General features: G+C 40.5%; 1 protein-coding gene across 1 annotated transcript in view; it reads left to right on the forward strand.

Annotated features, from left to right (window-relative positions):
* sorcs3b (sortilin related VPS10 domain containing receptor 3b) overlaps positions 1 to 26,671 on the forward strand; it is a 47,576-nt gene that overhangs the window by 17,157 nt on the left and 3,748 nt on the right. Inside the window, exons 3-26 of the mRNA XM_069658067.1 lie at positions 4,013 to 4,112; positions 4,282 to 4,440; positions 5,411 to 5,484; positions 6,336 to 6,400; positions 7,038 to 7,156; positions 8,914 to 9,003; positions 9,142 to 9,321; positions 11,138 to 11,284; positions 12,184 to 12,286; positions 12,690 to 12,766; positions 13,813 to 13,904; positions 14,717 to 14,824; positions 15,075 to 15,192; positions 15,368 to 15,501; positions 16,082 to 16,195; positions 16,721 to 16,892; positions 18,457 to 18,643; positions 18,946 to 19,079; positions 19,435 to 19,558; positions 19,870 to 19,982; positions 20,268 to 20,402; positions 21,862 to 21,961; positions 22,871 to 22,976; positions 23,094 to 23,254. Of these exons, the coding sequence (XP_069514168.1) occupies positions 4,013 to 4,112; positions 4,282 to 4,440; positions 5,411 to 5,484; positions 6,336 to 6,400; positions 7,038 to 7,156; positions 8,914 to 9,003; positions 9,142 to 9,321; positions 11,138 to 11,284; positions 12,184 to 12,286; positions 12,690 to 12,766; positions 13,813 to 13,904; positions 14,717 to 14,824; positions 15,075 to 15,192; positions 15,368 to 15,501; positions 16,082 to 16,195; positions 16,721 to 16,892; positions 18,457 to 18,643; positions 18,946 to 19,079; positions 19,435 to 19,558; positions 19,870 to 19,982; positions 20,268 to 20,402; positions 21,862 to 21,961; positions 22,871 to 22,976; positions 23,094 to 23,254 (2,912 nt within the window). The remainder of the gene's footprint in view (positions 1 to 4,012; positions 4,113 to 4,281; positions 4,441 to 5,410; positions 5,485 to 6,335; positions 6,401 to 7,037; positions 7,157 to 8,913; positions 9,004 to 9,141; positions 9,322 to 11,137; positions 11,285 to 12,183; positions 12,287 to 12,689; positions 12,767 to 13,812; positions 13,905 to 14,716; positions 14,825 to 15,074; positions 15,193 to 15,367; positions 15,502 to 16,081; positions 16,196 to 16,720; positions 16,893 to 18,456; positions 18,644 to 18,945; positions 19,080 to 19,434; positions 19,559 to 19,869; positions 19,983 to 20,267; positions 20,403 to 21,861; positions 21,962 to 22,870; positions 22,977 to 23,093; positions 23,255 to 26,671) is intronic.

The raw sequence follows: 26,671 nt of genomic DNA on the forward strand, positions 1-26,671 counted from the left end.
TTTCCACAGCTTCAATCAGAGACAGGCAGGCCAACTGAAAGGACTACTTAAGCACAAATACAAATGTGTTTGGAGGGGAAGTCTTTGAAAACAATGTCAACAGCAAATGGGACGATTCAGATTAATGCACAGACAATGATAGCAGACACTGGGTATCTATCCAATTATGCAGTGAAATTACATTTGGAGGCACTCAGGTAGAACTGAGAGCGAGGAGAAATATGAAGATTGGGATGACAAACACATCTACCCTTGTCACGGGAGGCACGGACTTGTAAGGAACAGGCAGCTCTGTGAAGTGTCTCTTCCTGCTGCGACAGACCTGAATGTCTTATTTTATTTCAACACAGGCGGTTTAAGTAATAAGGGCCAAGAAATGGGTCATTCATCCTCATAAAAAGCAGATAAAAGGCAGAAAATGAAGCACATTATTCATCTTGAACCTTTAGTTATTACCTTTGTGTTGCTAATTTGTTGCAATACAGAACGTGAGGAGCACACTTAGGCTTTACATGCTGAAAGAAAACTGAATTCAAGAAGATGAGTAAAATAATCGAAGAAAACAAAAGGCTGTTTAAGCGCTAATTTAAGATTGATCTGCGTGGAAGAGGATTTCAACACTTGTCTGGTAAGGATGACTTAAAGGGATACTTCAGATTGTTTGAAGGAGGGTTGTAAGGCACATACTGAGTGTATATCACAGATGGCGGTTACGAGACATATTTACAAGGAAAAAGGCTGAAGAGGTGAAAATATTCAATAATATTGCATTTAGTTAAAGTGATAATCTCGAAGATCTCAGTTTCGTTCTCTTTGGCGGCACCTATGGCGATTAACAGAAATTGCGGGAGCACAATTCCCAGATATCCAGACAGTGTTGCATGTGTGACGTCCACTGTTGACTCTGGTTGTAACTCTCGTTTTTCCTCGCTGACGGTCGCTTTCCTTTTTAGACTGTTTGCCTTCATCTGAACGTCCAATTTGTTTCTTTTTCTTTGGATTTTCACTTATTTTTGAAGTTGTATCTGTAGTCATCGATCTTTTCTTTGTTTGTTCAGCCGTAGTAGATTACTGTTTACTCGCAACACTTTCAGAGACTGGAAAAGCAGCCGCTTAGCTCCGCCTACCCTCTCTGGCAGACCAACCACTGCTGGGTGATGGAAAACGCTTCACTAACTGGGCGTCGCTTGAGATTTTTGTCGCCGCAGACACCCAGTCTGTAATACTACAAATGCAAAGGCTTTCTTCAGCGGGCCATCGGCTCAGTCACCATTGTGTTACCTCATTCGGCGATAGATAGTGACTTAACAGACTTTTTTTTAAATAGAAATCTTCGAGATTATTACTTTAAAGTAATATGATATTTTAGGTGGGACTCTTTAAAAGCGAAAGCTCATGTGCTGCTCCAAACCCCGTCCACACAAGTCCACAACTTAGCTTCCCTGCCTGTATCTGGTTGTTTATCTAAACAGCAGCCGTGCTGACCTGCCATCTGTAGGATATACATTGATTATTGATAAGAACCTCATACAACCCCACTTCAAAACAAAAACTACCCTTTGAAGTGCTTCCTTGCTGTCATCAATGTACAAACATCTAGCATAGCTAACAACCTATTCATCACTCAGAATGCTGTTTAATTTGAGCACTATGCTCATGTTGGATATTTTTACCCTTTCACTACAAATTAAAATCACTGTATTTATTGTACTGATCATTCTCCAAAGCATACCTGTAGTTCACAATTAATTTCCTACCTTTCAGGCAGCTGCTATTTTCATTACATGTCAGTGTAGCATGAAATCAGCCGTCAAAGACTTGACATGTGTAAAGTGAATGTAAAGTCCGCATAATAATTTGTCACAAGCTACATTATTGCTAAATGGTTTTGCAGTTGTGAGAAAGATATGCCTGATGAATATGTCAACCTTTTTAATGCATAAAGCCTCTCTTGAAACACACGTTTTCTACACAACGTCAAACTGTGATTTGTACGCTCACAGCTACACGTAGCAAGGACTGTTTTTTTAAGAATCCTTTGTGTGCCAATGCATTACCACAGAATGAAAACACACCTTTTTTTCCACAACGTTTCAATATGCTAAAGAAACCCTGTGGAGTTTTCCTATGAAAACACAGTGATGTTTCCTGTTACTCACAGTAATGCTGTGTTTTTATCCTTGAGGCTTTACAAACCTGTTGAACGCATTCCTGTCGTCATAAAACATCTGCAATGCTTTTTCTTTAAATTTTAAAAGCAGCAGTTAAATCCATAATACTGTACATACACAAAACACATTAGTTTGAAGTCTTTTACTTGTTGTCTTTTGCCGGAGCAATGATTTCTAGCTGTTTTTTTACCTACAATTGTTGATCAGTGGAATGAACTGAAGGACGTCCTTTACTGTTGTCCCCCTCTCATTTGATAGACGTGGCTAATCTTTGAGGTAAATGTATTTATCTGCTGTTAGTGCTGCTTAACCTTCACTCGTTGACATTGTCCTTCTCGGCATCAAATCTACCTGTTCACCTTTTATGTATTTTACAGGTTGCACACACCATACATTTGCATTTCCGTCTCCTATGGTTAGCTGTGATATGTATCTTGTCACATGCTTGCTTGGTGATGCATGTGCATCCTCAAACTAGCAGAGAGCTTTGCCAACTTATTAAAAGAGAGTGTTGAAGAATTCTAGCACATTTTTCAAAAGATCATAACTTATCGAACAACATGACCCTGAGAGTTACCATACTTCTCAGTTAAAGTGCAGTTTGACCACAATTCATATATATATAATGACCAATTTCCTTTTTTTTGTCCGGGGAACATCTGCTTTGTATTTGTTATTTTTTAATGCAGGCTTTATGTAATGTGGACAGTAGAAATAACACATAAATGTAAAAGGCCTTACTAATCTGTTTTTTATACGTTTATTTTAAGGGTAATTTTCTTGAGGCTGTGTGAGTATCTCCTGTAAGCAACATTATAAAGAGTGGTGCTTTTATTTTGAAAGGCTAATAACGGTACAACAAAAGGAAGTAAAATGTCATTTGTTGTCTAAAACAATAGAAAAGTTACTTGACTCTTAAAATGTTTGTTTTTTTTTCAAAATGCAGGCTTTCTACTTTTACATCCAACATTTTTGCTGCCTAAGCTAAGCTGCATCCAATATATTGCTATTATTGTAGCAGCTTAAAAAAAGCAATAGCTAATGCTAAAGCTAGTTAGAGTCTAGTTTAGCTAGTTTAGCTTGACGTCATATGGAAACTGTGCAATATTGGCTAATCATGCAACATGTAATGACTTTTAAAGCAGGCTTCAGCTACTATCTATTGAAGCTACTAGGGAACACTGCTAGTTTAGCACCAGATATATTAACAAAATGGTGACCCACCCATCAAGACATTGTCTGCCAGTGCTAAAGAAACAAAAACAAACCCCACAGGAATCCTTTAAGAGGTTTGTAGGTCTTTAATTTGACTGTTTGTACAACACATCTCTGTAAAAATAGAACTCTGCAATACTAACTGACTACTTGAAGTTTCTGTTTGTGTTCACCCTGAGCTGAATCTCAATGTTTGAATAAAGAGCAGCTTCCATAAGTCAGTGTGATTTTCTTATTTTTCACATTTGGTCCTTTATAATTTAAGCACCTATATGACAGGTGTAGTCAGCTTAATGACAGCACACTCTGTAACTAGGCCTATAGCACATGTCTTGCAGGAACTCAACATAGTGCTACACCAGAGCAACAATAAGTAATCACATAAGCATGAAGCTAGTCTCTCTCTGCGGGTTCAGTCCATGAAGCAAAAGGCTGCCTGAACATTAGAAAATCAATCAGAAAATGTATGGTGGCCTTTGGAGATGCAGTCATGTAAAGAATAACCGACTTGCAGTTAATGGGCTAAAACATGCTAAACCACCGCTATGGTGCTCTAAAGTCCATGGCAGGCCTCTAATGGATTTTTCCATGCAACATGCAACATTTTTTTCTCTGTGTGTGTCCAGATCGACTGATTACGGAAGCACCTACAACAAACTCAACGACAAAGTGGGCTCAAGGACAGTTCTAAGTTACCTGTATGTCTGCCCTACCAACAAACAGAAGGTCAGCATTTCTGTCTTTGCTTTTATCTCTCTGTCTGATCTCCAACAAACTTAGTCCTTACATCAAATTACAGCTTTTTTTTTTTTCTGAAATTGCTGCCAAATGACGGTATCTCTGTCTCTCTCCCTCTTCTAATGCCATATCCCTCGTCTGGGCCTCTGTACTTTAGATAATGATGCTTAGCGACCCAGAGGTAGAGAGCGCTGTTCTCATCAGTTCAGATGAAGGGGCAAGCTTTGAGAAGCATACCATTAACTTCAATATCCTGAGCCTGCTCTTCCACCCTGCACAGGAGAACTGGATCCTGGCTTACAGTCATGACAGCAAGGTAGCTATTAACAATGAACCTATAAGTGGATAAAACACTGTATACTCTATGTGAATGACCGAAATAATCTGTAGTTAATGTTTGGTATATTTATATATATTTATTTGTGTGTGAATATTTACCGTTAGCAACACCATAAAGAGTGGTGCTTTTATTTTGAAAGGGTAATAACGGTAGGATAAAAAGAAGTAAAACGCCACTTACGTCTTCTGAAACGATCGAAAATACAGTACTTTCTGTTGCTTGAGCCCCTGGCTGATAAGAGCACAAGGTTTGTTAATATTTCGGTTCTTATGTTTATTAATATGTAGTGATTTAATGTCGTCTTTTTGTTGTTTTGTTAAGTTTGAGGATGAGTAAGCTAGCAAGGATGCTGCATTAGCTCTATGAACCGTACTTCCGGTCATTTTAACACGCAATTAGCATGCATTAAGTTTGTAACAGGTGGACCGAACTAATGAATGCTATCTGAGTGTAGACTTTACAATATGTGGTGCGAAGTGTCCTTAAATAGGGAAGTTAAAATGTATCTTACAATAATTATATTTGAAAAAAGGTGACTAAGTATCTCATTTAAGTTAATTATGCTTTCCAACAGCACACCTTCAGAGTTTTGTATTTAAACAGTGAAATTCAAGATAATATGAATAATAAGTTTAATATATGTTCACTCTAACATTTATTGTACAAAATCTTGTGATTGAACATGATTAAACTTTTAAAGGGCTATATTGATACATTTTTAAGTGGTAATACTTTGTTATTTTCCACTCTTTTCACGTCATGTTTAGGGGAGTTACTGTCAATAAAGCTGTTAATCATCAGTTGGATAGTTAGACCATCACTCAGCTGGGGAGGTTATAATATATATGATGCTGAATCCATACTGTGTTTTAAATGTAAGGTTTTGCTGTGATTGTGATGCTGACACTTAAAGTGTGACGAAGATCGGCCTGATTTTATCTTGCAGGTGTACAGTTCAATGGACTTTGGGAGGAAATGGCAGCTTGTGCACGACAATGTGATGCCAGGCCGATTCTACTGGTATGATTGCGTGGATCCTATTTTTGAACTGTTTTTGCACAGTGATTGATTGTAATTTGCATAATGATAGTGTTTGTGACCCTGTGCTGTCAGAAGGATCCAGTGACCTCTTGTCATAACCAGATCTCTCCCATTGCAGTCACAAAGCTGATTATATCCATATCACGTAGGAGGAAGCAATATTGTGCTTCTTTTTCCGTAGCACAAACATGACATGCTGTTTTTGTTGTCGCTGTCATTTAGTAATCCAGACTGCTCAAGCACAAGGCAGTGAATATTGATGTGAGCCCGTTTATCCCTGTTTGTCATGGTATGTGTCAAACTCAAGTGTGTTTTTCAGTCGAAAAGAAAGGACATTGGATGGAGGACATCCTCTCCACATGCATGAACAGCGAGACGTTTGATAAATAAGACAGCGCAGCGGGAATGGAGGCGCCCGAAACAATGCATTATTTGTGCTCTTGAAAACCATTTCTTCACACATATTATGTCAAATAGTTATTTTTCAATATGGTGCTGCAGTCATCCACAATTTGATACCAACACACATTGCTTTAGTAGATATTTATGGGAATAGCTGGTGTTTTGTCTCCTCCTCCCCCGTGTTGTTTCATCCCTTGATGTTTTGGTGAATTGAGATTAATTGCCGCTGGTGGCGCAGATTTTATACACAGACTGATGTACAGGAGATAAAAACATCTTGCTATGGCTTTCACACAATGTCCACCTACAGCTGCGATTCTCACCCCTGCCGCCCCTTTCTCTCTTATCTCATTTTCTTTTTTTCCCCCATCTTGCTTCACCTCTCTCTGCTCCTCTCTATCTTCTCCTCCTCCCTCCTCTGCTTCAAGGGCGGTAATGGGGCTGGACAGAGAATCTGATGTGGTCCACATCGAGACGCGCATCGCAAAAGGCCGTGAGTGTGCTCCACTCCTGTCCACTGCCGTATAGACCCACAGGACCCCCTCGCCTCTCATTTAGAGCGAGGTCACAGGGAAGATGAGACCCGTTCTGCTGCTCAGATTGGTCCCTGAAGTCTAGTAAAGCAGAATAGGTGTCTTCTGACAAAAACGGAGAGTTTTAGCGGCTTGATGGATGTTTCGTCTCTTTAATCTATCCCCTGTGTCTCACAGACAAACCTCAACTCCCCCTTCTAAACAGCATTCTGTCAAACCAATTATAGGGTGTTCCTGCATTGGAAAATATACTCATATTCCTCCTGTGGTGAGAAAATATGAATTAGCACACAAACTTTTCTTGTCCCACACAGTGCTAACATTTATACTGTGAGACACTGCGAGAGCTTCTGCTGTACTAGCCGTGAATGTCAGCTAATTTGAAATGCAAAGGGTCGACTGTCTGCTGAGCAACTATGGTTGAATATTTTCTTCATTATTCATACAGTTGCCTGAGCTGAAAGTTTTCTCACAACTGTGAACTTTAGTATATTTAGCATATGCATACTGTATAGCAGCTCCAGTGCATACAAAGTACTGTTTGAGGGTAAATGGTTGTAATTTACTTCTGATCGATTTCCTTTCGCCTCTTTCCAGGCGCCCAGTACGTGAAGTGCAGAGCCCAGCGCTGCACAGAAGCCAACAGACAGTACCTCTTTCCGGGACACGTAGACACCAACTCGCTGGTTGTGCAGGATGAATATGTTTTCACACAGGTTTGCATAGTAATTGAGTACTTTCCTTGATGAAACTAAACCAGTTGTCTTCATCTTTTACACTCAATCGTTTTCTGTCCCTGTGATTTTTCTTGGGGTTTTGTTTTTTATTTTTTTGTCTCTTGTGCATCCGATTCATCCTTTTCCATCAAAACCCACATAATGGCTTTCCCCAACACACCTGTTCCCCACTGGCCTGATGTGTGTTTTGATTATGTTTTGTCTCGTTCATGTCAAGGCACGCTCAGTGTTTGAGTTTCCGCACAGGCAATACTCCATGCCTGAAAAATGTGTTTGCTAGCTGAGAGCACACGGCAAAGGAGCTGTGAATAGACAGGTTGGTGTCCTTATTACCATTCGCTCTGACTTTGACTCCAATTAGACAGCAGCAGTCAGGGTCATTATTAGAAATTTAATTTTCCAATGCCCTCCTCTGTCATTGATTTCCATCCACAGTGAAGTAATTTTCTCCCTGCCGGTCAGCCTTGATGCATTTGGTCATCCCTGTTAGACTCCAGCTGAGTTTCCAGGAAATAAAAATCAAATGAAGGTAGCTTTCCAGCGCTCAGTGTTTGTAGTAAACTATCTGACTCCTTGGTTTTAAATAAACACCCCTGAATGTTTTCTGTTCGTTTCTAATTTATTTATCCGCAGATTTAATCTTTTGATATGATATGATGTTGCAGCAGCAGCAATACTTTGGCGGTGACCTAGTTTCACTTTCAACACACTTAATCCACAGACTTGATTGGAATGGCTGCCATGTAAGAAAGAAAATGTATGAAAAAATATCACAGCGTGGTTCAGAAATGGTGATTCAATAAAATGCCCAAATTGCATTTAGCTGAGATGAGATTGACCGTCAAGGCAGAGGCAGACAGGAGGAAGACGCTGGTGAAAATAACTGGACCCAGGGAGTGTCTCCACGCTGCGGCGGCAGCGGCGGTGGCACAGATGACTTTCTTGTGACTTTCATTGCTCGGGGCAGTTGGATTTAACTTGACAAAGAGTAATGAGGTTATCGATTGGGCTACAACGAAATAAGCAGTCTTCAACACCTCCAAAGTCTCTTGGGAGAGAAGGAACAGCCAAGTGCAACATCCTCAAAAATGTGGCCTGGGAAAATGCAGCTCATTGATTTCCGATAGATTATTCCATTAGAGCCCTAATGTAGTGTGTTGGGGGACAAACACCATCCCTCTAGTTGATTAGAAAATAAGCAATCAAGTAGCGTTGGCCTGCCTGTAAGTGGATGGGGAAGTGGCAGTGCATTAAGATCTTCAAGACACACTGTAGATAAAGCCAACACAATTTTCAGCGCCTCTTAGCTTGGGACTAATTGAGATAATGATAATAATTTCTGTTGTGCTTGTAATTTTAATCTCCTTTCAACACTCTGGAAAGCGGAGTAAAAATCGCGAGCGTTTTATCAACTCAGTCATGCATTGAGAATTAATATACCTCCTTCAGGAGACGTTTGAGCTTCATGTCCTCATTTCACTACAGAGTCATATTTGGCAGTGATGGAAATTCTCTCCCTCCCATCCCATTTTTTTTTTTTTCATTTTCAGGACAGTCTACATAGCACTCACGCTGTAGGAAAAACTCATCCTCATGACCTCAATCAAAAATGAAATGTGCAAATACAAATCAGTGACCTAAATGGAGAAAAACAAGGTGTTAGTTAAAGTGACGCTAAAATATGTACATGTGGCCTATTTAAAGAGTGACAAAGCTTCTTTGATTTCATTGCACAGGTAACAAAGTCGGGGCGAGCCAGCTACTTTGTCTCCTACATGAGGGAATCCTTCAAGAGGATGAAATTACCTAAATATTGTTTGCCAAAGGTAGGCACCAAAGAATCACTTTTCTTCCTGTTGTTGCACAAATCAAGTCATAAAAATGTTTTGTGGAGAAATATCACTTTATTAAAGAGCGCCTCAGCGATGCATGTCCCTTGTTGCTCTCACCCATGCTTCCTACAGGACATGCACATTATCAGTACCGATGAGAAGCAAGTGTTTGCTGCAGTCCAGGAGTGGAATCAGAACAACACTTACAGCCTGTATATCTCCGACTCTCCCGGGGTCTACTTCACCCTTTCATTAGAGAATCTGAGGACAAGCAGAGGACCTGCCGGTAACCTCCTGGTCGACTTTTATAAGGTGTGTCTTAGTCTTGTTTATGGGCTGCTGCTCCCATTTCCAGTCATTTCACATAGAAGTAGTGTTTGTTAAAAATGGCAGTCACATTTTTCAGAGCCAGAGGGCACATATTGAACCGTTTAAAACTCAAAGATATACGTTTTTCCAGGACGATGCACTTAAAAGCTTGTTTGTCCCGAATGCCATCGGCCTTTTGAGTAATTTAATGTGATTTTTATTGGTTGTATTTATTGTTCATTAACTTGTTATTTATGTGCTAACTTCTGGCTGTACTACAGATTGATCAAGATATCTTCGTCATTTGATTTTAAAAGGATTTAAAAGAGAGAAAAGCAGAAAATCACTTTTTTAAGAAGCTGGTTTCAGCAACTCTCTGCACTTATTTGGGCATATTCATTTTATGCCATTTATACGTACATGTACTCCACCACATTAAAGAGGTGAATATTGAACTTTCTACTCCACTACATCAGGTAGTCATCACGTATTTGTCAGATTAAGATTTTACCAACAATATACACTCACCGGCCACTTCATTAGGTACACCTGAAAAATCTAATGTAAATCCAATACACCAGCTCAGCCATAAGATTTGCTTTTATGTTGCCTGTAGTGTACAGGCTTTTTTCTAAGCTATCATAGACGTGTCAACATCAAGGTCATAAATGGTGGTGGGGCTGTGCTGAGCTGCTTTATATTCAAAGGTGTTTCCAATACTCTGGCGCCCTCATGTATGTAAATAAGGAGGACAGAAAATGAGAGACACATGTCAATATCATTTATTTCAGTACAACACCGCCTTTAACTACGGCCTCAGTAATAAACAGAATTGAATTAACACACTTCCGACAATCAACAAACAAACTTCATTAAAGCAGAATCCATGGCAGTGCTGTTGTATTGAACTGCATTAGATCAGGTCAGTCAGGTGTTCCTAATGAAGTGGCCCGTGAGTAATATGATTACAGTATTACATATTAAAGTGATAATCTCGAAGATCTCAGTTTCATTCTCTTTGGCGGCACCTATGGCGATAAACGGTAATTGCGCGAGTACACTTCCTAGATATCCAGACAGTGTTGCATGTGCACGGCTCCTGTTCTAATGGTTGTAACTCTTGATTTTCCTGGCTGACGGTCGCTTTCCTTTTTAGACTGTTTGCCTTCATCTGAGCGTCAAATTTGTTTCTTTTTCTTTGGATTTTCACTTATTTTTGAAGTTGTATCTGTAGTCATCGATCTTTTCTTTGTTTGTTCAGCCATAGCAGATTACTGTTTACACTTGCAGAGACCAGAAAAGCAGCCGCTTAGCTCCGCCTACCCTCTCTGGCAGACCAACCACTGCTGGCTGATGGGAAACGCGTCACTAACTGGGCGCTGCTTGTGATTTTTCCTGCAGAAGTCGCACCAGACACCCAGTCTGTGATACTGCAAATGCAAAGGCTTTTATCAGTCGGCCATAGGCTCAATCACCATTGTGTTACCTCATTCGGCGATAGAGAGTGACTTAACAGACATTTATTTACATGAAAATCTTCGAGATTATCATTTTAAGTTACTCAGCAGTATATAACTCTGTAATGGTTAAATGTTAATACCTAAATAAAACAATATTAACACTGACCTTTCTGTGCAAGAGTACTTTTGATACTTTGATACTGATAATACTTCAGTACTTAAACTTAAATATCTTGTAAGCAACTTTTAAAAAAGTAAAAAGTTACCTTTTAGATGTTAAAAAAAAGATCATCAGTATGATTCTTAGATCAGGAAATTCCCTCAGACCATAAATGCATCTCTGCTGTTTTCCTTCGTAGGTCGAGGGGATAAACGGCATGTATCTGGCCAACAAACTGCTGGACAATCTCGTCAAGACTTTTATCACCTACAACAAGGGACAAACATGGGCCCTGCTGCCAGCTCCCGCTGCTGATGTTGTTGGAAATAACCTTCACTGCATCCTGGTGAGCCTTTGGGCAGGAGTGGATGAATGCTCTTGTTCATGCGAAATGAAGCCTTTGACGTATATCATTCATCAAATGTTTCAACCTCATCAGCTGTTTGGACGCTCTTGGTTTCTGGGCCGTGTTTGCTCAGGGCCAGGTGCCAGCTCCAGCATCAGCTCGCCTTTTTAAACCTCCTAAACGGCAGAGGAGATGCTTGGCTGGAATATTCTTATTATCGGCGTGAGGCACAGTGTCACTGCCTTTTAGTTTCAGGGGTCCAGACTTTCCATTAACCTCTGTGATTTCAATTTACTACCTGTAGTCACACCGGACTAATGAATGTTAGATTACACAGAATCACATTATGAGGCTGTGTTGTTATTCAGCAGGTATGATAGTCCCCTAATCCTGTCAGCGTGTTCTTTAGAGAGTGTTTGAAGTAATGTGGGTTGTTGAGTTAATAGCAGGTTACAGTTGTTCTCTGTGTCACACGGATGACCATAATGCTCTCATCTGCTTTCCGACCCCCCTCCTCCCGCCGCCGTTTAAAAGCCTTATTGATGTTTTTCGCTCTGCTTTAGTCTGGGAGATGAGTGGAAATGATTTGAATCAATTTCTCCAGTTTTATCAGTTCATCTTGGGGAATTTTAATTACATGCCTTGTTTGCTTTAGAATGAAACAATTCAAATGCCCTTTGTGTCCTCTCAGCCATTTTCTGCCTTTTTTTTCCGGGAGAGGAGATGAGAAGAACAAAGTATCTTTGTTTTCTATAAATGGCGTCTGAAAATGTTGGCGCTTCTCTCTCAATGGGAAGAAAAGTTTGAAAGCAAAGCTAATTATAATTGCGCCTGTAAAGATCTGCCTGATACATATTGTCTCAACCTGTGCTGCATTGAATTCCGTTATGTGTCGACAGCCATTTTGCTCGCTGCATCTTCATCTGGAGATGTCGGAGAATCCCTACACGTCGGGACCAATCACCAGCAAAAAGTCGGTGCCGGGGATCATTGTGGCTACAGGTAGAGTTACCCCAAAGGATGTGTGTTTGATTTATGAATTAAACTGATCAGATTAGACCTGACAGAAGCGGAGAGACTTTGCTAATTTTTCATCACCAGAGGTATCCCTGCTCCCTCAGGTAAATGCCTTGTAACAGTGCTGCCACAGAAAAAGCACAAAGCTAATCGCACAGTGCCCTTTTTCTGTCATTGAACAATAAAACTTCAACTCCTGAATCTCATATTTTCGAGGGGAAGATGATTGGGTTGCAGGAAGTTATAAACGTGTCCTCCGGTGCAAAATGAGGACATGCACAGATTCAACAATAACGATCCTATGAGGTGATTGTGCATATAGGTTTGTTATGGGGTCTTTGCCTTGTAAATACACACCGAGTGAAACTATTCATGTTTTTGTACTCAGGGAATATCGGAACAGAGTTGTCCTCCTCCAACCTTGGGATGTTTATATCAGCAGACGCAGGAAATAGCTGGAGACAGGTGAGACCCACTTAAGGTGACGCGGTTACCTTAGACAGAATATGTGTGCTGTAATGAGAGGATGAAATGTGTCATTACCAGAGGTGGGACGAAACAAAGTACATGCTTTGTTCGTGAACTTAAGTAGAGATTTCCAGAAATCTCTACTTTAATCGAGCATTTCTTTTTTGACTTCTTTTTGCATTTACCTTTTTAAAACAAATATCTGTACTTTCTACTCTTAACATTATCAATCGAGGCTCGTTACTTTAGCTTTAATCTCTATTTACAGATTCTAAATGTAGAATCTGTAGGCAGGGACGTGGATTTCCTGGACAGCAAGTGTTCTGGTTTCTGCTTGTAGTACGCTTGTAGTCCGAGTAATATTGACCAATCGCCTATCAGCAAGCTGCGGCATATGCAGGAAAAACAGTACGTGTGGAGAGCAAAAGCAGGCAGAACTTAATCTGCTATAATGACATCCCGGCTTCCGTCAGCGTCATCTGATGACGATTTAGCTTCTTATTAATCTCTATAAACAAACATCTGCGTGAGTTCAGCTAACAATCTGCTCTAGATATAAAATTCAACTTGAGATAAATTCCCTTGACGCTGTGCCACGAAAAACGTTCAGATTTCCCGACTTCCTCGAATGCATCAGAAATGATCGATCTGACCTCCGTTCAACAAACGAGCCTTTTAAAAGTAGAAGTTTCTTCTCCTCTTGAGGACAGACCTGACAAAGCTTTGTTTTTACTTTTTACAAATCTGCATCATGATGTTGAAATTTCAGCAAAAGTAAGACCCGTTAAAGAAAATCACAAGAAAAACAGTTTTTGCACAACCCTAAATATGACTCAGATGATTCAGTTAGTTTTGCACAGAAACAGGTAGTCCTTCAAATGTCAACTTTTTACTTCATTTCAGTCTGTTCTTCTTCACTATTACTTCAGTTCGGAAGTTGAATCAGTGCTTCTACCTTTACCAGAGTCTTATTTCACACAAGTATCTGTACTTCTACTTGAGTAAAGGATGTGCTGTACTGTTGACACCTCTCACCTTTGCAGATATTTGATGAAGAGCACAACGTTTGGTTCCTGGACAATGGCGGAGCTCTGCTGGCAGTCTTACACGCAGCGACGCCAATTCGACACTTGTGGTAGGTGGAGATGCTGCTCAACAACAGCTGATGTCATTATTACTGTAGGCAGAAGCTGTAGGTGTTGGAGTTGTTCTGTAGTGGGAAATTACCTGGGTATCATTTTATTTTCCCGGGTTTGATGGCGCTCATGATTACACCTAATGTTTTGAAATGCTGATGGGCAAAGTTTGCATGATTTTTATAATAGGAGCTGCAGCTTCAGAGCTGTCAAAATCATTTCCAACAGAAGAATGTCTGTGTACTCGTGGTTGGATATGATGGCTTGAGTGCTTTTATGTAAATGAAAAGTAGAGCGGGCTGGAAATATGAGGCTGAGAATGCCCTCATAAGTCCCTCATATTGTTGGAGCTTTGTAACAATATCCACTTTGATGTCCCTGCTCACTACAGCCTTGTCAGAAGTGATTAAGCTCAGAGAAAGTGATTTGAACCCCCCCGAAATCTATTTCTAATGTTACAACCTGAGTCATATCTCTCTTTTCTGTTGTTTTGTCACCTTCAGAAATTTACCTGCCCTGGGGAACATTTGTTCTATTGTTCAGGCTGTTGTTGAGATAATTCTTCATGTTGAAGAGAGTCCAAGCCGCTTCATTTTTCAACTGACAAAAGCTGAATAACCTGAAATCCTTTATCATATTTCTTTGTGCATTGTTTTTCACAGCTTAGCCTTAGTGCTCGCGATGTTTAATGTTGTATGCATAGAGAAAGCAATATATTTAGCCACTACAGACAGATAAACATAGATGGATAAACAGACAGAGAGACAGATGTTCCTGCACTGACAGCTGTTGTTTATTTGTTTTTATGCAGGATCAGTCTAGACGAAGGAAAGAAATGGGACCGGCACAGTTTCTCCTTGGCTCCTCTGTATGTGGATGGAGTTTTAATGGAGCCGGAATCTGACAATCACATTATCACGTAAGCAGAGACGGGAACAGTCCGGCAGGAATAAAACAAATACCAGGCTTTAAGCATCAGCTCTTCTGTGGATGTAATCAAAGAAACATCCCCGTGATTTTCCAATGATTGAAGTTTTTCTCCAAAGGGAACGTTATCTTGTCTGCCCACATAACGGACGGACCTTACCTTTGCAGGTGGTGCCGTTACACCATCATATCAGCATATCTGTGTCTCTTCTGAAATTTGCATTGTGGTGAATTACTTGCAGCTTCTTTGGACACTTCAGCCATCGCTCAGAGTGGCAGCTGATCAAGATCGACTACAAGGGTCTCTTTAGCAGGAGATGCATGGATGGAGATTATCAGACGTGGCACCTGCACAACAAGGTAACAGGAATATTAAACATTATTGATTTATTGTCCACTTCAACAGATGCACGTTTTCCTGTTGTCACTGTAAACAATGTCGGCGCGCTCAATGCACGAACAAAGAATCTTTGTCTCTTTTCTTTTCAGAGTTTAATTTGTGAAAATACAGATAATCTTTTTCTCTGTCTGATAGGGAGAGCTGTGCGTGATGGGCGAGAAGCAGATCTATATGAAGCGAAGGCCAGGCAACCGTTGCATGCTGGCCCAGGACTATTCGAGGATCTACTCCTCGGAGCCGTGCCTCTGCACGTCCTATGATTTCGAATGGTAATGACTTCCTCTCTCAGGTTCCCCAGCTGACATTATTCTGTTACTCAGACTTTTATTCTCACTGATCCTTAAATTCTTTTATTACGTATTTACCAGACGGCTCATCTCCTTTCATCATCTAATTCAATTGTTCCTAATTACAGCTGCTTGTAGACATTTGTAACTAAAACAGAAGTATCAGTTTGCTGAACTTCATCTGCCTTAATATCCATCTTATATTGCATATTTAATGGATAACAAATATGACTGTATTCATCAGATCTAATTATAGTTTTTAAAATTGTAGATGGGAGTTAGAAACTTTTCATCGTGCCACTGTAATTTGCATAATGTCAAGTGACTTATTAGAATTCAATTAATAATGAATCACTAAATGAATTTTGAATATCTTTTATCCATCTGTCTGAAATTCTGTTTGATCCTGCTTGTCTGACAATCATGTCTCTAGTTATGGTCTTAAAATATGCCATGAAGCTCAAACCGTGCAGCATGTGCCCTACTACAAAAGCTTGTAGATGCCAGATTATTTGAGTAGCATTGTTTATCATTTTATGAAGTGTCGTGTGTTTTTTGGCAGCGATTACGGGTGGGAACGCCAGGTGGATGGGAAGTGTTCCCCTGCTTTTTGGTTTAATCCAAATGGGGCAGCTAAAAGCTGCAGCTCCAGCCAAAGCTTTCTTAACAGCACAGGGTAAGTGGTCCTCGATGTTCAATCCATCACAGAACAATATATTCCATTTCAGCTAGTTTGTCTTGTAGTCTGGAACACAAACAGAAAACAGGCATTCACTTCCTCAATGGTTCAGAAGAGTTAAAACTAAAGAGCTGAAAAAATGTAACCTTGAACGTGTCCCAATTCCACAATACATAAAAATGCTAAGCAGGACTTGCAGAACAACATTGGCACAACAACAATTGCAGTAAGCACTAATTATGATGATAAAGTTACAGATACACTAAAAGATTGTTAAACATATGTGAAGAATATAGATCCAGGTTTAGGTTGAACAACTTCAGGTGTTGCCAAATAGGAAGAACTTGAGACACATTACTCCCCTTCACCATTACACATCTTAAAAAAGAAGTATAACATCTTTGGTAAAACATTTTACTGTCTCTTTGTAAGGTTTAATTGACAGTAGCATTACAAAGCATATTTTTATACTATATTATATGAATAACACGACGCTTCTTTTTCTAACTTTATGCTTCAAAGGTATCGGAAGGTTTTGTCCAATAACTGTAAGGAGGCAGGGAGGAACGTGTACTCGCCCAAGAGGCAGGCATGTCGTCCCAGACCACCTCGAGGCCTCCGGCTGTCCACCAATCAGGGAGAGCTCAGTGCCAGTGTCGGAAGCAACGTCACTTTCATGGTTTACCTCGACGATGTGAGTCCTATCATCGAAAAGTCACAGTAGTTTTTGCAGAATCTGAACTATTTGCAAATGTTTCAAAGGGTTGGTTTACTTGTGTGGCTGCGATGTGTGAGGCTCCATGAGCTAAATGCTAACAGCAAAATGCTACTATGCTCACAATGGCAATGTTGTTAGGCTGATATTTAGCAGGCACAATGTTTACCGTCCTAATATACAGGGCTGGGTATCGATAAGGACTTCTCAATTTGATTCGATCGAGTCATGCTGCGTTCATGAGCGCTCAGACACGTGAGTGATCAGACACGTTTTTACACATATTTTTAAAGATCGATCTCAGGATTTATGAATGGATTCTGGGTGATTCAAATGAGAATTGATTTGAATCGGAAAAATTGATTTTTTTAAACCCAGCCCTACTTAAATAGCATATTAGCTATCGTGCTTTTTTTCAGGACTTTGGATATTAAAGCATTGCAAAGTATTAGACTACTTAGAATTTTAATCTAGTGCCATCATGAGAAAAAATATGAGAATCACCACAGTTATTCTGGGAAATTAATTTGTGTACCAAATTACACGACAGTCCTTCAAATAGTTGTTGAGATATTTTAGTCAAAACCACAAATGTTCAAGGAAACTAAGCAAATTGCCCAAATCAGATGGATTCATCCTCTTGGAACAAAGACTTTTTGTGATACGTTTTGTGCCAATACATCATGCAGAAGGTTGAAGGTCTTGAATATCAGCTGGGGACACTAGATCAGGAAGTCATCAGGATTCCGTGAATGTCTGTACCAAATGTCAGTGCATAATATATTTGTTGAAAACATCTCCAGAGTCTCGACATGATCACCTGTAATTGCTTAGGTTTTGAGATATCTCTCTGATTTCTTCCTCTTGACCCATAGTCTGGGTGTGACTGGGTTTTTAAAGTAAATCAAAGAGTATCTTAACTCCTCAGATCTCACTCTGATTATTTCTCATTGAGACTACTTCCTGCTGAAATGATCATCTCTGTAGAAACTGTGTGTTGTGTGGATCGTAGGGACACAGTGTTTGGAAAGACAAGTTGTTATTGATTTTTCAGATGCATTTTTTCAATATGGTGAGCACCACAAATGAAGCCTTATTGATCTGTTATACTAGCAGAAATCTCACATAATAGATGCATATCAAAGCAACTGTGAATAAAACCAAAGCTATCTACATGGCTTACTTAGAACGTATGTATTATCTTTTCATAAAGTGGCTGAAAAGCTCTTTAATAAGCAGGATTTGTTTGTGGTGATTGTATCAGTAGAAAGATGACCAGATTACACTCAGATCCTCCTTCCTTTTTCGTGACCTCTTTTGCCTCCCTACCTCTCCTTTTACTTTTTCTCTTCTTTTCTCAGTTGAATTTCTGTCCACTTCCATTCATATTCACCGACAAAGTGCTTGTGGCACCTCTTATAGGACATCTCAGCCCGAGCACTTTAGCAGTGGACTGAGCTTACGTCACTTGTGTGGCTTGTAATTGAACTGTCCTGACTTAAGCCGCGGTGACAGAGGCCATGTCTTTCCGGTCTGTCCTCAGGGAGACTCGCTGAGGACCAGCATCCAGCTAGACTTCGGGGACGGCATCAAGATCACATACTCTAACCTGAGCAGGACTGATGATGGCATCAAGCACATCTACAGAACAACTGGGATTTACCGCGTGACAGCTTCTGCCGAAAACATCCAGGGATCTGACAGCAGCACACTGTTTTTACACATCACCAGTATGTGGATAAGAAACATCATTACTCATTCCTGTGGCAGCGCTCATAGCATGAACCTCCTTTCTTTCATGGATAGTCACGTCCCACTCTGCTGAATTTCATTTCGGTCATGGTTGTGTTACCTTTATGCCTTTTAGCCTTCAACATGCAAAAACACACCTGGAGCTACTTCTACAGCATCTGTGATAACAATAACACTGTGTATTCTTTATGTGTGTTTTGCGTGTGGGTGCATATATTCATATGCACACTCGTTTGCATATATGTATGGATGTGTTGTGGTGCATGTGTTGCTGCCTCAGGTCCCGTGGAACGCGTGTATCTCTCCGCTCCTATTGTGGCCATCAGAGGAAAGGAGGCTAATCTGACCGCGGTGGTTTGGCCGAGCCACACCAGAATATTGACCTTCTTCTGGTGGTTTGACAACAGCTCCGAGGTGAGACGCTTCTCCTCCCACTTCACTGTTGTTCCGCACACGTTGTTTGTCCTGCAGTGTTTTCCATTCTTCCATTTTCCTCCTCATGTCCTTGTGTTTTTATTTGCAAAGTGTAAATCCACATAGCTTTCACACAAATCATGTAAAATGTGACTGCACGTGACGGCCCTGTCTCTTTCTGGAGGGATCCAGCTAGCAAGGCTGGTCATATTTATTTATCATGTTGATTATTTTCACTGCAGCACCACCTCATTATACAGTTTGTCAGGGGCTGCATGTACGGAGTATTCTATATCCGACTGAGAGGATGCGGGTTTCCTGTGAAATTCTCTGTGTTTTTCCTTTTGAAATCCAGCCCATTATAACCTTGGAGGGAAGCATCTCATACACGTTTCAGAAAGAGGGAAAAAACAAGGTCACGGTCCAGGTTGCTTCTGGGAGCATCATCATACAGGATTCAAAAGTTATAACAGTTAAAGGTGAGTGGGGGAGACAGTCTTCAAAGCACTTTAATTGGTACGATGCACGTTACATGAATATGCAATACGCCATCTCAGGAAAAGTATGATGCCTCTCGGTCCACTCTGCAAGCGGCGCCACGTTCATGTCAACGTGGACTTATCTAATGAATAAAATGTCACGGTATGCGAACACGAAATCTTGAGGAGCAATTAACTTCAAGGCTTATGTTGCCAAATGAAAAAAGACAAAACTGCACATGAGATTAATCAGAAAAGAAACCAGAAGAAGCACTCATACTCTAACAATCTTCACTTCGCTGTTTCTCCAGAGTTCTTCAGGTCGCTGCTGTTGTCGTTTTCGCCAGCTCTTGACGAGCACAATCCTGACATCCCCGAGTGGAGGGAGGACATAGGGCGTGTGGTCCGGACAGCTCTGTCACAGGTACATCCAGTCTCTATTGCTCTGAGATCTGTCCTGGAACCATCAGCCACCAGTGGCTCACAGGGTCATTACTATTTCATACCTGTGTGCAAACCTGATACTGCACTCATGTTTTATGGTCCATGTGAGGAGTAACCAGACATAGTCATCTGGTGTGAATCTGACATGAAGTCAAAATCAAAATGTTTGCAAAGGGACGATGTCAGTTTTTGACTTTGTCTGACGTTCCAGACTTTAAACTTTAACCATAGTGGAGTTATACCTGCCTGTTGTGTTCTCCTGCAGGTGTCTGGGGTCCCTGAAGATCAGTTGCTGGTGTCTTTGTACCCGGGTCTTCCAAGTACAGCAGAGCTCTTTATCCTACCTGATGAACATACATCAAGTGAGCACAAGAGGAGCAGCGAGGAGGCTCTAGAGACGGTAAGAAACATGATACGTAGAAATATTTTTCTCCTATTTATGTAACAGTTGTATTTGATATTTTTAGATATGAAGTATGTATTCTGTGGCTGTTGCCAGATCATGTACACCAGTTTATAATTAGGATGGTTATTCTCTCTCTGTTTGTACTTTTTATAGTAGCTGCTACATAAACGAGCCAACAAAGAGGCGTGTTTATTTATTCTGTCCACAATGGAAAATGTGTAATGACAAGCTGTGGTGCATTTTTACATGTTACTTAAAATGTTGCTTGTATTTTTAAACTATGAAGAGAACAAGGCTAACCATTTCCCCATCTTTCCAGTCATCACGCCAAGCTAAGCTAATCTAAGCTAATTGCTTCCTGCCTTAAAGGTGCACTGTGTAACTTTCAAAACCACCGGCAAATCATCACAAGCATTAGCTAACATTAGCCAGCTAAAACCACAATATCACAATGATATATATTTCGCATGCTTTGCGGCAATTAGGGATGCACGATATTGGATTTTTTGCCGATATCCGATATGCCGATATTTTACAACTCATTTAGCCGATTACAGATACCGATATTTTTTTCCCGCACACCTAATTGCAGAGATCATCAACTCTCGTCTGTATTGGATTTAGCGTACAGTATAATGGTGATACTCTTATCACATTTGTTACAACGGTCGGGGTGACGGGTCTTGAGATGGTTAATCAAGTCTGTAGTGTTGAAAGACTTTGCCTTGGCTCCTCCTCGCATCACCGAAGCTGAGCAGTCATTGCAAATAGCAGTTTTGCTATCTATTTCGGACACTTTGAAAAACTTCCACACCACGGACATTTTGGCTTCTAACTCTCTCATGCTGCAGGTAGACACACGTGACGTCATCACGCTGCGCCGCGCAGGTCTTCTTCGCGCCGGGGACATTGCGCCGAGGTCGGGCATTTAATCAAGTATGCAGCAGCCCATTATTTTATCGGTTAATTATATCGGTTGATATCGGCGTGTTGGCCGATATCCGATTTTTCATTTTTAAGCCAATATCGGCCGATACCGATAACATGCCGATAATATCGTGCATCCCTAGTGGCAATGTCAGCTTACCTGTCTAATAGCAAGAAAGCCCAGTTGTGGGTCGCATGCCCTGCCGGTGTTGACTCTAGTTTTCCCCAGACGTCGGTCACATTCCTGTTTGGCCAGACGGGCTGCACTTCAGAACTTTTTTTTTGTTTTTTATTCTTGTGTGTACTGTCACACATTGGCACTTTAAAATTATGAATACGTAAAATCTTACACAGTGCACCTTAAAGCTTCATATTAACGTACAGACATGAGAGTGGGGTCAATCTTCTGGCTTTACTCTTAACATAAACATATTTCAGGTGGCAACAACTGATGTTTAACTCTTGAGAGTTTTATTTTTATAAATGTTGCGTAATATTTATTCTTTTTTTGTGTTTTGTCTGCCAGATATCAAATATTTTTGTCACCGCCCTGAACCAAGGCCTGATCCAGTTTGAGCTGAAAGCTGATATTCGCATTATTGTGTACATGACTCAGCAAACTTTAGGTAAGTTTGTTAGCAACCTCGGCCTATTATTCCTGCACATCAATGTAATTACATTTAAAAACCTTCTGCGGGACCGTAGAAAAACAGACAAGTTTGGAGAGATCTAAGTCTTAATTTATGCTAGTTCAGTAAAGTCTGTCTACACATTCACAATGCATTTGTTCTGCTTGCTGATGTGCAGAAGATAAGCCACGTGTCTTTCTTGGGACGGTTTGACATTGAGTTCTACTCTGACGAAAGAAGACAAAGACAACAGTATTCCCTGAGTGAGATTTGTATGATACGCTATATCACAGGATTTAAATATCTTTCACAGTACATCAGCTCGGCACCTGAGGCTGTGAGACAATAGTTCTCTTTGAAATTATTCGATCAATGAAGTGATTGACAAAGAAGGCATTTGGTATGCACTGAGGTAATCGGCAGGGTCACCGGGTCATTAGCATATCGCAAAAAACGTGTCGATCAAGCCCGCGTGGCTTTACCCTTTTCATCCACCAGCGGATCTGTCTTCATTTGTGTCTGCGTACAAAGGTCTGGGTTGCCTTTAAAATGATCCGGAAAGGTCATAGACATCATAGGCTTCTCTCTGAAGGAGAGAAAGATGGCCGACAAGGGGAAATACTTTGAATATTGCATCTCAGCGTTTTAAAAGCCATGACTATGCATAAGCCACCTGCATGACGGACCCCTGGGAGAAGCAGTAGACCTCCTAAAGGTTCCTTTTAATACCTTGAGGGGATAACATGCAGAGAGCAGCTCTTCACACTGTACCTGCTGTTTTCGCATGTCACAAAGTAATGAAAGTAATCTCCTTGAAATGAGACATGGTTCAGAGAGGGGAAAGGGGGGTTTAATGCATTTATCTTGCTTGAAATGTGGTACTCATTTGATGTGTTTACCTTTCAGCGCCACTTGTGGATTCAAACTCCATCCACAGCGGGTCTGCCATGCTGATGCTGCTCACTGTGGTCTTTGTTGGTTTAGCGGCATTCTTCATCTACAAGTTCAAAAGGTGCGTTCACTTCCATAAGAAAGTCAGGTGTAATAAACTGACCTTTAAATAAGAAACTTCAAATCGTTATTGATTGTGAAAACCTCACACGGTGTCTCTGCTACCTCCTGTCATTAGAAAAATCCCCTGGATCCATGTTCAGACTGAGGACAGTCACGAGAAGGATCCAGAGGTGATCAGCACAGTCGGTCAGAACGACAACATGACGAAGGTGAAGCTCAGCGAGTTTCCCTCCCAGAAAGAACTCATGGAAAAGGAGCTGGAGGCCAGGAGCCGAGGTACCCCTGACTACACATTTACAGTTTACCACAAGTAACAAATGATTAGGTAAACAAGTTTAGTACGAGTAATAGAGAAGTTAATCTTCAGTGCGTGACAGCTCTGATGCAAGGACTAAATTAAATAGAGAATATTAATATCTTTGTAGCACTCAGACACATTAATACAGGATTTTAAGGATGACTGTCACTATGAGAGATGCTGGTTAACATTTTCTGCCTTAAAAACTCCTAATCCGAGCAGCTGTTTTGAATAAATAGCAGCTGTGTTAAATCTCGACACAAAAACAAGGACATTGTTTCAGCCTTATTTGAATGAAGCTTCCTCTGCGAACAAGGCTGCGCTACACTGAAGCGTAAATGTGTCATGTTTTTGCAAATTGCACACCACTGCACAGCAACCAGATATCACTGTGTCAAGTTAACTTTTTGATGGCCGCGGCTGACATTTACTGCGACGTGTTTAAGATGAAAACTATTCAGTCCCTGCAGACGGCGTGGATTACTTGACAGAAGTAGCATTGCGGTGCTCCTGACACAGACATGTGGGCTGCGGGCCTTTTTTCTGGTCACTCAGCACTTTCTGCTATTCTTCACCTCTCAGCTGTTTCTTCCTTTTTTTCCGAGTCCGTACTGATCTGAAACAAATTAACTCCTTTCTGGTCGCTTTGGAAACGGTTCGTTTAGCAAAGGGCCGAGCAGAATTGGACCTTTAGATTTGGGGTTTGATTAAATAAATTTACCACCTGCTGCTTGAAGATTGGATTATTACACTGAGGCTGGGAGTGTATTGTCATGCACTCTGATTTTTGCTTGAACACAAATAAAATACTCTGATTTGTTCATTAAATTATATTACCTATGCACTGAGTTTCCCTCTGAAATACATTTTACAGAGGATAGATACTTTGCGAAGCCTGTAGGGGACTTGCTCTAGACAGATGGAAACATACCCCCTACCAGGGGCAAAAACATTAACCACTTTTAATTTAATTAATGTCTGGGTACAGTGATTTTATGTGAGCTCATTCTAGCCTAATGGCTTTAGAAGCTCTAGGAAGTAGTCTGATGGTCATTGATAGCTGTAACAGTGCAGCTGGAGCTCTGAAATGAGAATCACAGACAGAATTGATAAAGGTTGAAATCAAGATGTGAACACTGAAAGCAGGATTTGACAAATTAAATGAAAATTGAATACAAATATAATTAGGGACCATAATTTAATTTATTTTAATATGGATGTATTGTGAATGCTTACAGTTTTTCTTGACTGCTTTGACCTGCTTAAAGAAACTGGGATCCACTCGGTCTTCATCATCACTGTCTCAGCAGAGCACAAGACACCTCTTGCAAATGTGTTAACCCTTTCTCATTGGATTGACACGTTGTCCCCACCCTTTTGCAGAACAGTTAACACGGATGTCAATCAAGCAGTCTAAACTCCATTGTTTTAGCTATGGTAACCAAACAGAAACCATCTGTTCCTAACTATTAAAAACTACCTACATCAGTATGAAATCACTGAAGCACCTGTTTGACACTCCTTCACACAAATCAATTAGCAATCAGTCTGCAGGCCTTCAAAGGTGCAGCGTCTGTGTTGTTCTTTGTCAACATGGATGGAAGAGGTCTAAGGCAGATGAGACTGAGTATCAATAGTATACTCTACAGTAATAGATTTTTATACTTTACTGTAATAGATTTTATTTTAATTTTCTTAATTTCTTATCTTCTCATAGATTTTATTTAGGTTTACATGTATTTTGTGTAATATTTAAAGTGTTTCAGTTTTCAGCCACAGTTTGAAAAAAAGAATCAATAAAATCTGCATCAAAGCATTTCTGATTCTGGATCCAATTCTTTGCAAGAAGGCAAATTTGACAACAAATGGCACTGGCATGACAGCTACGTACAGTAACAGGCTACAATGCTAAGCAATGGTGCACTGATTCGCACTGAGTGCTGTATTTTGTGTTTTGTTGTCCACTGTGTAATGGTTGATTGGAAGAGCTCATACACTTGTTTGCAAGTCGTGTTGTTTGAAGGCAAAATTTGCTTTAGTTGCATATTTTAAATGTTTTAGACGGTTAGAGCCTTTTGCAAACACAGTGTGTCATTTCGACCATGAGTGCCGCTGTTTCGGCCTGTGTGTTAACTGTTTTGAAAATGTGGAGTTTGAGTTGACTGCTGCATCAAAGCAATCAAGAAAAACTGTAACATGACAGCTCACATTTGCTCATGCTTTGTAATACATAGGTGTTCATTGCAGTTAATTGAAAATAAGCTGTAAAGTGGGTTCGGGACTCGTGCAAGTTTTCTCAATGTGAGGGACACAGAATGAAAAACATGAAGAAAATGTTGTTTCATTACCAAAGTTCTCTGAGAGACATGTGCTAGTCTCTTGGTGGACCACCCTCAAAGCTCATGGGCTGAGAGGGAGAAGCAATTTTAAAAGGAATCTTGGTTTGACATAAAAAGTACATTGAGGGCTGAGCCTGTTAGCACTTATCAAACCTCAGAGAAAAACACTTAAGAATGCTCCACAGAGCCAATTTAGGGGCAAACAAGATGTCTTAGCTGAGTGTGAAGTATGAAACACATTAATGTAACAACTTGCCCCACTCACATTAAAGCGTAAGAGTATAACCTTCAATCACATAATTAATTGCAAGATTGCGTTAATTGCGCTTACATGTAACAGCTAAAAGGGACAAGGGTTAACCAACACGAGCACCGCAGTTCTTTCCTTTTTAAGTCATTACATTTAACTCAAGTGGCAACATCTGGGGCTGAAAAATAAAGGTGATGCAGAAGTGCGGAAAACTGCAGTTCCTTAAATGGCCACTTGAGGCTGGCTCCGAAAGCGAGTTATTCCCCATAGGCCCCCATTTTAAAATGTACAACTTTACACCAGAAATACATGTGTTGACAGCTTGGTACAAAAAAGGTTTTGGTCTCTGTAGATCATATAAGTAATGTATTGCAGTGATATTAGGCTTAAGTTATGCATAAGTAAGTGTGTGGTCACTTTGGGGGACAGTTTGGTGCTGCTATCTGTCTGCTAGAGGTCACCTGAGCTAATTGGAGACATCTTCGGTAACCGCCCTCTCCTTCAAATAAGGAGATAAAATAAGTCAATTTTAGCTCCAAAAGAAAAAAACAAGATAGCGCCTGACAAAATCCAATTCCAAAAATCCAAAAGTGTATGATTTTATTCTGTGAAGTGTCAATAATTTATATTTTGACAATGTATGAAATGACAATGTGAAAATGACATGAAACTTGCAAAGCAGCAGCAGACGGCTGTTTTCAGTTCAAAAGTTATAAACTCACTTTTACAGTGCAAACATCAGGCAGACGCAGCTAGAGAGTGAACATGGAGCATTTAGCAGCTAAAGAGTTAAATATTCCCTCAGA

This window comes from Semicossyphus pulcher, unplaced genomic scaffold (assembly GCF_022749685.1).
Source record: "Semicossyphus pulcher isolate SPU_LCO1_2020_fin unplaced genomic scaffold, fSemPul1.0.p SCAF_12, whole genome shotgun sequence".
Classification (NCBI taxonomy): domain Eukaryota; kingdom Metazoa; phylum Chordata; class Actinopteri; order Labriformes; family Labridae; genus Semicossyphus; species Semicossyphus pulcher.